The sequence below is a fragment of the Vanellus vanellus genome, assembly GCF_965231255.1.
Source record: "Vanellus vanellus genome assembly, chromosome: 11".
In the NCBI taxonomy this organism is placed as follows: Eukaryota; Metazoa; Chordata; class Aves; order Charadriiformes; family Charadriidae; genus Vanellus; species Vanellus vanellus.
Window position 1 is genome coordinate 6,754,802 of NC_138916.1, and position 11,767 is coordinate 6,766,568.

Below are 11,767 nucleotides of genomic sequence, written 5' to 3' on the forward strand. Positions count from 1 at the left end.
GGTGGATTAGGGGAGAGTAACAGATGTCATCTACTTGGACTTGTGCAAAGCATTTGACACTGTCCTGCATGACATCCTTGTCTCTAAATTGGAGAGAGACATGGATTTGATGGATGGACCACTCAGTAAATAAGGAACTGGCTGGATGGTCGCACTGAAAGAGTTGGTGTCAATGGCTCAATGTCCAAATGGAAACCAGTGATGGGTGGCATTCCTCAGGAGTCAGTACTGGGACCAGTGCTGTTAAACATCTTTGTTGATGACATGGATGTTGGGATTGAGAGCACACTTAGCAAGTTTGCCATTTTTTGGTTTGATTGTGGTTTTTTTTAATGAGTCACATACCACATGAATTATCACAGGAGTGGTAAAAATATTTCTTGATGAAATGTGAGCCATAAATATTTTTTATTCTTTTTTGAAATAATCCTAAATAAATTTGTTATTACATTCCAAATTAGAAGACAAATAGAGGATCAGATATGTGACTCAGAGGATACTGATTCCTTGGCCTTTGAGCTTGCAGTATGGGAAAGGTCAAATGTCACTTATTTTTCTTTGCAAACAGGCAGTAGTGTTCATATTTCTGCACTGATAACATGTAGACAGTTAAAATACAAGCGAAGAGGAAAAACAAGCAAGATGGGGCTAAACCAAGTTCTATCGTTCAGAAATAAGAGAAATTACATGCTTTGAAAACAATGTACATGTGTCTCATTCCTAAGGTACTGGAAATAATTTTCTGGGTTTGCAGAAATGAAGAAGAAAAATACGTAGCATAACTTCATTGAAAACCTCTTCCCATAGCTATGATATTCCTCAGGAGTTCTGAACACTGGATGATCTTACTTAAACACGTTTTCCATTGTCCATATCTAGTTTATCCATGAAATTTAATTTCCTAATGTGTCTTATGACTTGAGACATCCCTGTCAAAGGGATGGTCTTTATACTCCTTGTCCTGTGTCATGCAGCAGATGGAAACAGGAGATGATGTAATAGAATCTATGAATGGGAAGTAACATACATTCAGTGAAAATGAAGCAGGAAAGTACAAATCCTGTGTAGAAGAGATGACAGCTGTAATTCAGAGCACAGAAAATAAAAAGACAATAAAGCATGGATAAAAAGAATGGAAATATTAGCAGAAAGATATCTTAACTTCTAAAGGCAATTTGTCCAAATTCACATGAAGCAAGCACGCTACAAGTGCAGCGTTATAAGGAAAATTTCACTAACAAATGTCCTGTAGAAAATGCTATATTCATGTTTGTACAATGACATTTTAAACGTCAGGAAAGTTTTTATGTCTGTTAGGATACATATGTTCTGTAGAGAAATGAAAATAATGCATATAAAGAATGTTGCCATCTTATTTTAACAACCCTTTTGATACATGGAGAGCTCTCTGATACCAATTTTCTTGTAATTAGCAAGGTTTTGAAAGGGAAAATCTGCAACAAAGTGGTGAGTGAAAATGTATTTTAGAATACATTTGGCACTCGCTACACAGTAAGAGCAATCCCGTTTGTACAGAGAGTGAACGTTCTGCAGTGGGTACTGCCTCAATTTCCTGATGTAGAAAAAAAATCTCTGTTTTCCGTGGTTGTTATGGCAACAGTTGTGGCCTGTGGTTGCCTAACCTTTCCACTTGGGCACTGAATTACGCTTTTGCTGTTGGTGGCTCGCATCAGAATACTATTTTAGAAGTGCTGAGTTCTGTCTTGCCTAATTTTTCCATACGAACTTTGCATCCTATCATAGAATTATAAGGTTTATGTGAAATCTAACGTATTTGAGGTGATAGTTTTGCTGATTGCATCTATCTTTGCTCTCTGTATTTAATGGAAATGTATGTTTCTAATTTTAAATTTTCAAAGCAGTATTTGCTGTGGTTTTTCCCTTCTCTAAAAGAAAATCCTCACAAAGAGATAATTATGCACGCAGTTCTCCATTTCTAATTATATCTTAAGGTACAGTGCTGAAGCATTTCTGCTCTATTTGTTTTTTTTTAACAAGCAGAACGGTATACTGAATTGCACTGAAATTTAGCTTGCTGTAGGCAATCTTATCAACATTTTTATTAATGTTTCCAGAGTCACAAGCAGTGTGAGGAAATAGCGAAACTGTAGAGAGGACTAATCTGCCTACAGAGTACACAAACTGAAAGAACATCTATCTAATCTCCCATCGGTTACAGGATACTTACCATACGGCTTGCGCAGAAGTTTGCAGATGGCTCATCCAGCCAACGCCCCTTTTTATAGAAGCTCTCAGGCCTGCAGGAGAAGGCGGGCTGCCCGCTGCAGGAGTTGTTCTGGCGTAAACAGCCATCTTTTTCTGATACGGAGGTTCCTCAGTGTCTCCTTTGTATCTACCTGCCGGCCGAGAAGCGGGTGCGGAGCCCTAGGCCGGCAGGTTTCGGCGGCCTGGCCTTTGACACACTCGCTCTGTTCGTGTGCTTGGGAGAAAAAGTCGCCAGGATTGAGGAAACACTGGTTATGCCAGTCATGTTGGTTTGTCAGCTCTTGGATGCACTTCCTCCAGCAGCAAACCCTGGGGGTCCACAGGGATTCTCCTTTTGTGTGCTCCGAGGAAGCGTGGGTTTACTGTGGGTTGTCACTGTCCTGCACAGTAAATTACTGCTCCCAGCGTGTGGGGCAGGCCCCTTCCCACCACTGTTTAAAAAAAAAAAAAAAAAAAACAAATACAGAGTTGGGACTCTTGGCGTGTCACCAATTTTTGATACTGACCGAATATGCGATTTATTCAAGTAGGCAAATCAGGGACTGCAGATTTTTGTACTGCCATGTAGTTTGTAATAGAGGTAGGTAAAAAAAACCCATACGTGGAAGTAAATGATTCATTTTATGAAAGAGCATCTACCACAGCTTTTAATAGGAAACTGTTACTGTATTCTACTTAGGGAGTCTTTCTGCTCTCGTTGAGAAATATTGCAAGGTAGCTGTGAAATTCTGCATTTCAGCTTGTATTTCTGGCAGCTGTAAAAAATACAATGTTGCAAACCTCCTGGTTTAGTTAGACCGCTCTTTGCAATAGAAAGCTTTGTCATGAAACTCCAGGGACAATTCTCTAAGGGTGATGAAATCCCTGTACTACAGATATCTTAAAATGGAGTGAATATCTCATTCTTGTTCATTAATCTGATACCTGAAAGTAAGACTACTTCTATCATGTGTTTGGTGTAAGCAGAAAGACAGGCTTGACTTCTTAGATTATGCTATCATTTGAATTATTTTAAGTGAAATATCGTGTCCTATAATAAAGGATTTTTTAAATCAACCATAGCAGAGCCATAAACTTATTGCTCTTTTTTAATTTACCCCACAGTACAAGTGTGGAAGTATGGAACAACTGTTTGAAAACTGTGATCTTACCATCACTAACACAGTACTTACAACTTGCGTTCTTGTTCAGACAGTTCTGAGACTGTATAGGTCTCAAGTGAAGCCTCTAAAATTGAAGATTTGAGCATGTAGCAGACCTCAGTGTTTAATTGCTTAGGAGTTCTTGGATCTTGAAAAAACTTAATTCACTGTCTCAACAATCTTTTGTATTGCCGAATAAGTACGGATGGAAGGTTCTTTGGACCTTGGGCTGTGCCCCATAATTGTCCTGTGGTGTTCTTCAGTGTTGTATCATTCTGTGTGGCCACGGGAGGAATGTCATAGCTCAGCGCAGTGACTCAGCAGTGCTGCCGGCTCAGGAGATGAGACAGAAAACAGAAGTGTAACTATGGCCTCCTGCAGAAATTGCAAGGTGTGATATTAAGTTGAATTTTTAATTTTTTATGTTCTCAAAGAAGGTTGTGATTGTTTGCACAAAAGCAGAGATATTATCATCAAACAAACTTAAGAGCGCTGTTCCTCTTGCCAGTAGAGCACTGTACGCAGTTGTTGATTGAAGTCCCCTTGCTACTCAGATAGGAAATCCCGCATCTGCGAAGGGAGTAATCTCTGTGACATGTTTCCCAAATAAGATACCGTACTTGATCTAAGCAGTAAATAAAGTTGTGATAAGCTTTGTTGATTAATGGGAACATTTTACCCTGACCGTTATTCACTTATTTCCATTAAGTGCCTAAGCTAACCTTACTGCAAAAAGAATAGTTTACCTTCAGTTGAATAGAATAATATTGGCCTGTAAATAAAGATTATTTGAAAAATTAATTGGAAAGAAGTACTTACTGTATCGGTAACTTACTGAGTGTCGAGTGTTTTCAGTCAGCCACTTCTCAAATATAAGATACAGTAATATAAATTAGGTATGAGTCGTTCATAGATATTTTTTTCCCAGCTGTGCTGTCAATGAGTTAAGAAATGGAGAATTTTCTGCTTTGAGGAGCAGCTGATAAGGAATGGAGAGCACAAGCAGATTTTTTTTTTTTTTATAATGACTTCAAATTTCTTTTCCTCTAGTCAGCAATGCAGAATCTTAAACCTAGCTGCTTAGTCTTGCGCAAAATGCTTATATCAAGAAACGTAACAAATGTACAGTGTTTAAAAGAAATGAGTTGTCCTAGTGCATTTTTTTAAAATTTGTTAAAATGAGAGTTCTTGGTCTTCTTACACATCACATAACAAGTTGCTAGTAATGTTTAGCTTGGAATGTGAAATGTTTTCGTTTAGCAGTTTTAACTGTACAGCTGAAGCATTTACACTTCCTACAAGAGCAGATTTGTAGTTAGGCAGTGAATTCCACTGAGTAGGTTGTATTTTATTATGCTGCCTGCTCCTCGTTCTCCTTGTGAGACCTGGAATAGAACAGATTTCTGGAAAAAAACTCAACGTAAGAGGGATCCTGAAGGAACGGCGCGGTCACCACATCAGTGTACAAGCTATGCTAATGATCTTTATTGCTTATCAAGTGAAAACGTAGGCTAAACTACTCTTGTCAGCTTTTATTTTAAAAACTTGATGAAGAGAGCTTTGAATTGTTGCTCCTAGCTATGTCAAAGACAAATAGTCTTTAATGATTTGCCATGAATAAGGCCTGAATTGTAAAGTGTAATTTTTCAGGCGAGGAAAAACAATCAAGAGATGAAGGTACAGAATCCCCAGAAAATCAAATAACACAATTGTTCATATAACGTATCAGAATAGAAAAACAAGCATATTAAACTCAAAAGTGAATTTGTTGTAAAATATAAACTCTCATGGTCTGTCTAGTGAGGAAACGTAGTGATAAGGATCAAAAGAACTTGGGAATATATAAACTAACTTGATGATACTAAGGCCATGATAAAATGAGGTTGTATATCCCAGATGTCACCCAAGATGTAAGATTTGCTGGAATCGTGGGCATCTCCCTGATTTAGAAAGACAACTCAAATATGGATGTCTGTACTTAATGCAGCTGTACATTTTACTTATCGTTATTGCACAACATTGGTAAATTTTCACTGTTCTACATGGTAAAAGGGCAAATTTTTGTATTCCTTTAAAAATGTATTAGGTCTGCAAATTATGCTTTTGCATTTAATCTTTTTTATTTTTAGTGTATTAATGGAATTAATATTTTTCAGGACGTATCGATGCTTTTACATCAAAGCTTATTATGCTAGAAAAGATTTCTCCAGAAATTTTAAGAGAAAAACTTGGATTGATTAAGTGAGTATTTTTAATAGGTTTTTTTTAGCAATGAATTTGAAACCCTAACAGGCCTTGCAAGTTACTACTTTTGGTTTTGGTTTTTTTTCTGTTTTGCAGGCCTGCAAATTCATTAAATATACTTCATCACATTTTGAAGAAAGTGTCTGAGTAAGTGCTCCATTCTTTTTCATTGTATCTATTTGCAACATCAGCCAGCTCATCCTGTTTCTTCCCTAGAATGCTTGTCTACTCTTTGATTTTTATTTCTTCCGATACATGAAATATTTTACAGATCGTTTTACGTCTAGCATAGCATAATGCAGTACTGTGTAAAAATGTTCCTAGGATTACAGGTTTTGTATAAAGATGCCAAAGAATAAGAACTTGATTTTTATGAACTACTTATTCAAAAGAGGAGACTGGACGCTTCTGAGCTGGTTGAACAGTTCACAGGAGTGAGTTGTAATATTATGTATGTAGGCTGACATTTCACATTGGGACTTCTGGTTTTTGTTACTCTTTTTGCTTAATCTGTAGAAATAATACTGTTTGTGTTCCCTTCTGCTTAGCTCGACTTACAACAGCATACGTCTTTCTCTGTACAAGGTTTCGACCTTTCTCTTGCTCCGTCCTTTATTTAGTTACTTCAAGGCTTTTGGTCTGCGAGTGTTTTAATTTTTTTGTGAAACATGTTTCTTGCACTGTATGTGCAGCCTCTTAATTTGAATTACAGAAGAGTTTTCCCACACTTCATAATTTCTGTAGCTTCGTGATTTGTGGATAAGATTTTTGATATGGGCAGCTGGTTGACGTTTATCTTCCTGAAAACCTGTTTAATCCTGCATGTATTTAAAGCATGTCTGTTCTTTGTGTCTATGCCCATGTATGAATTATGCTTTGTAAGGCACTGATTAAAGAGTTATAGTTTGCCAAATAGGGATGGATTTTCAGTGTATGCTTAAATGGTTTGTTGTATTGTACATTGATGATAAATTAATACATCATTAATACATTATAAACACATGAATTAGTATATATTTATCAATGCAGTTTAATTCATGCTTTTTTGTCCATAGTCTTTTTATAAAACGGGGACTGATAAGTAAATATCAAAAGATGTTTTGCTTTTGCATTAAGAACTGAGCAGCTATCCTGATCAAATGAAACAAAACAAAAACATTTAAATAATGTTTTTCATTTTGAACTTTATCTTTTTAGTTTGCAGGAGGGCTCTTATTTATTAACTCATGCTGCAGGAGATTCATCAGTTGCAATCTACAAGAGTTCTCTTGACAAGATGACGAGAGCATCATATAACTTACATAAAGCTCATTGTGATCTGCCTACTGTACCTGCCACTCTTTCAGTCCCATGGGTGCCACTGGATCCCAACCTCCCTTTGCCCTATCACATGAATCATGGAAGAGTTCCATGCACCTTTCCACCCGCACCCCAGGAAGCCATGTGGAAACAGAAGGTCAGTATCGCACTTGATGTAAAAGCAGTTTATCAGTTTTTAAGTCATCTACTTCAGTCCCTTGGATATATAGCTAGTATATTTATCTGTCATCTTTGGGGGTCAGAAAGACCCTTTAGAGTTTTGGATTTACTACCAAGAATAGGAATGCCTTTTTCCTGAAGGAAAAAAAAAAAAAAAAAATCAGGTGAGATTCATCTCACCTAGTTCTAAATATTACAGCATGGAAAAACAACGTTTAAGCTCATTGTGCTGTTAACAGAGGGAAATGGGATATTTTGTAAGATGCATCTCTACATCAGGGTGGGCCTCTTAAATAGATTATAGGACTCATGCTGTAGAGTTGTCATATTCTCTCTAGTGACTACAGGAGTAAAGGTGATTAGCACAACTGTAGACAGGTAAGATCAGGTAAGGCGAATTCTACTGTCAGGTTCTATTCTATTGAGCTGCACCCAAGTGTTGGGGTTTTTTTTGAAATATGCTTTTTTCCCCCCCCCCGTTTGATGGCAAAATTCTTTTAAAATGAAGTTTTGCATCTTTAATGAGAGCTAATAATACTTTTGGAGAGCAAAAAGAATGTAGCATTTGGCGTAATTAAAAGCTTTGTAATTTATAGGCTTTCAGTACAGCTGAAACAGATAAAATATTTGCATTTATAAGGATTTTCTAATTTTTCCTCTCTGGTGCTTTTTGTTGACGTACTTTTTCTTCAAACAATTTCAGGAAGGAACTTTTAACCCATTTTCCTGGTTTTTTTTTCAGTCCCACTTTCATCTCCATTTGTCCTGTCTTTCCCCCGATCTCAAAATCTTGAACTTGTTGGGCTATTTCAGCAGAAACTTGGAGGTCTAAGATACTAAATTTTAAACATCTTTGTGAAAATAAGTAGCCAGGTAGAGGAGAGGGATCCCGGTGAGTGCTTCCTCTGCGGAGATAGCTATGAGCACTCAACTGTAGTATTTGATACCCAAAATCTCATGCAAACAAGAGAGGTTGTAAGCAAATCAGCCACACCAAAAAAAAAAAAAAAAAAAAAAAGTCAGAGCTTTCACATTACTAGGTGTGAGATAATCGTATGGCAAGACAGAAAACCGAACTGCATTACTCTTCACTGAAAGTTTAAGTACTTGCCTCAGTGCCCTCTTGCCACTCTTTGAAATCTTTCATGTCTTAATGTATTGATTCCTGATTCCAGTGGCTAGGGTGGAGCGTCTTGGATCTGTTCTTGGTTGGTTGTCATTTTAAACGAAGCTCAGTGACTCCTAGCAGCAAAAATAAGGTTTCCTTTCGGCCCTCTAAGGTATCTTAGCACTGTCGGACGCGTTGCCATCAACCATCTGTCTCTGCTTGCTCTGAACTCCTTCACCTTTGAGGAAGCTTTCATTGCAATTCAGGTGGCTTCCCTGACAAACAGAAACTAAAATTCTCGTTGGTATGCTGTTTCCTATGCAGCAAAACAATTGTAATAATATATATGCAATACTGTTTCTGAAATAAGAGTAATACGTTATTTTGTATAGGGGCACATATAATTTAGAGGGATGGGAGTACCTTAATTTAGGAAAACGCAATTTCTGTGTCACAGACATAAATACAAAATTGTGTGTGGATGGCTTTCTCCTTTTTACTGAAAATGATCAGCCTTACTCAGCATTTATATTGTGCATTTCTTCAGAGTGCAGTTAAATCTAAAGAAACAAAATGCTTTAGATGTTTGAATGTGATCTGTCTTCCAGACATCATTAGGATAAGTAAAAATTAATATAGTCTAAAAGTCACTAACATCTGTTTTTTGTTGCTGTTGTTTTTGAAACAGAATAGAATTTATTATGAGAAGAAGAATTAATTGTCTGCATCTAAAGAAACTTTTGATAGAAATGTTGTGGAAACTTTTTAGGAATCCAACCTTCTTTGTAATTTATGCTGATGACTAAGTGATGCATATCATGCTTTGGGAAATTTCCAAAGGTCCCACCCTCAGGTAGTACAACACTTTAAAAGTAAGAAAACTTTCAAGCAGTATTTTTCTTCAGCATAGATTTACTCATTTATGTAAAAGCCACATGTTTCTGGCTAACTATGCCTAGCTTAGTGGACTGTGCTTTTCAGGCCCAGTTATGTGTTTTGGCCACATCCTGACTTCAGATGAGGGCAAAAGAGAGTTGTGCATCAGTTCCAAATTACCTCATGCACTTTGGTTTCTGCCAGAAGGAAATCCAGGCACTTAGACAAGAAAGAGGCAGGATTGGTCAGATCCCACTGGTGACAGGAAGACCAGCTGTGCCTGTCGCCCGGTCCAGATGTGGCGTCTGAGTCTGGCTGGAATGACAAGAAGTAGAAGGCAGTTCTCTGAAGGTAGTTGTATATGTTTGTGCTTACTACAGATTTAAGATTATTAATTCTAGTTTGTGGCGGTTTTTTTATTCTCTCCCATATGTGCCTAGATGACTGGGGCGAAAGGACAATCGGACACACCCTATGAGGGAAAGCCAGTAGCTATGGAAACAAAAGGCAGTCCAGCTAAGCATGTTAGAAATGAAGGTGTGGCTACAAAGAAGCTGAAGAAGAATTACTGCAAACAAAGAATAATGAAGAAAAAGTGGAAAATGAAGTACAACAAAACGCAACCGAAGTAGAAATAGCTGAACCATGCCGTGATAAGTATATCCTGGAGAAGGACAAGACAAAACAAAAAAAATCTGAGGCTTTCTTGCAGCTTTAAAGGAGCTAGAACAAGCTGGCAGGGGAAATGGCTGGCATAGCTGACGCGTTGTATAAACTTTTAACCCTTTTTTACCTCAATGGACACATTTCAAGTGAAAATCTCAAATTCAGTCAGAGGAAAAAAGAGCAAGTGTCTGCAGCTGAGTTTAGGGGACGAAAGTATCTTCTGTTGGTCTCGTGATTTTTGCAGAAAAACTGCGGCTTGAAGAATGAAGCGGTGGTCGACAGCAGTATCTGATGTCACGTAGCAAGAAAAATAACGTTTTTTGAGCTTTCTTAATTCTTCCAGAATCACTACAGATTTTTATTCTGACATAATTTAAAATTATGTTTTACTTTGTGTAATGTGCATAAGGGGAACAACTTGGTTTTAATTACTTAATCCTTTTAACACACAGCGTCTGTCAGTTTTTAAATTACTTATGAAAATACATTTTCTTTTTAGGATGGTGTAACAAATGAGGTTTGGGTAACAAAAGCTGTGTTTATTTGAGTAGTATGTGCCATAAATTTGCACTAGGAAACTTACGAGTACAGCTAAACGGTTAAAAGTAGGTATTTTTATGCTCCTCTAAAACAATTTCCAGAAATTGTTTGGATTCTGGCATGTCTTCAAAAATGAATATTGCAGTTATTTACTGTAATACTGAATGGCTACAGCCTAAATCTCCTATCAGGTTGCACACTGATATGTAGTAGTGCTTACCTGAGGTATTAAGGTTTCCCTGGAGGAACAAGTGATAGGATCAAGGCCTTAGTCATTGTTGCAAAACCCCAACCAGACTATGCTGTACATCAGCAGTTTGCTCAAAATTTAGACCCAAACTGACAGAGTGAGGTTAGGAAAAGAGACTACTTACTGTCTATCGAAAGGCCAAGCAATGCAATGACGTGCAGTTTCCTAGTGAATATGAGTTGTGTGGAAAAATTAAAGTTGTTTTAAATGTTAGTGTATAAACGCATTGTGAGTATATGAACACGTTTCTCTGCATTACAGCTACTTTTAGGTACATACTTTGTTTCATCAAACAATTTCAAAAGAAAAAATTCTTGAAATTGAGATTCGAAAATTATATTCTCGATCATTGGTTTTGGTTTGTGTTTTCTGGATTTCTGCCTCTATTTTCCTTTAAGAGTATTGTTTTTAGAAGACCACATGAATTCTTGAAAACTACAAGAAAGAGTCCAATAAATTCTTCCCAATTTTGCCTTTTGAACAACACGAACAACTTTTAAAACGTCTGAGCCAATTTTTGTTTGGATGATGTTCTGGAGAGCTGGTTGTATGCATGCTTAAACTGCAAACATGAAAAACAAAGGCCTTAAGTATGTTCTTCCAAGTCTTTTGTTTGGAGTAAGGAAGTTACCACGTACAGGCATCTGATCAAGCATTCTTCAGCTCGCTGGGGCATGACACATTTTCATGTCATGAAAGTAAAAATAAAATATTTAAATTGTTTACTGGGGTATACCTGTTATAAAATCCTGAATACAGTCTTTTTTAAAGCAGGCTTAAACAATTAATGTATATTAAAAACCATTCTTTGTGAAATACAAAGCACTTTCTGATTTCCCCACCACACGCACTGTTAGATATATTTATAGTATTATTCAGTTTATTCTTTTTTTGTCCTCTGCTGCTTTTAGCTGCAGTGATATGCTAATGACAAGCTGAACTGGCATAGAGCTGTTTGCAAATTACAAGTAGTTCTGATTCGAAATACTAAATGCACTTAGTGACCTCTCATAAAAGAAATATTTTAGCTGTGAGTCATTTTTGCCAGATAACTAACTCTGTGTGGGGATTCAAAGCAGTTTTCAGTTTGTATATAAAAAAAGTTTTGCCAGACTCGTATGAAATTTTCTCTATGCAGTTTCATATGTTAGAAATATATGGTCTGTTAGCCCATATATATATATATATATGCCTAAAAGATTTGCGTCTTTCTCT

At 36.9% G+C, this 11,767-nt stretch overlaps 1 protein-coding gene across 1 annotated transcript in view; it reads left to right on the forward strand.

Annotated features, from left to right (window-relative positions):
• Positions 1-11,443, forward strand: part of ICE2 (interactor of little elongation complex ELL subunit 2) — a 29,519-nt gene extending 18,076 nt beyond the window's left edge. Inside the window, exons 12-15 of the mRNA XM_082488646.1 lie at positions 5,546-5,630; positions 5,730-5,780; positions 6,831-7,089; positions 9,537-11,443. Of these exons, the coding sequence (XP_082344772.1) occupies positions 5,546-5,630; positions 5,730-5,780; positions 6,831-7,089; positions 9,537-9,728 (587 nt within the window). The 3' untranslated portion in view covers positions 9,729-11,443. The remainder of the gene's footprint in view (positions 1-5,545; positions 5,631-5,729; positions 5,781-6,830; positions 7,090-9,536) is intronic.
• Positions 11,444-11,767: the final 324 nt, after the last annotated feature.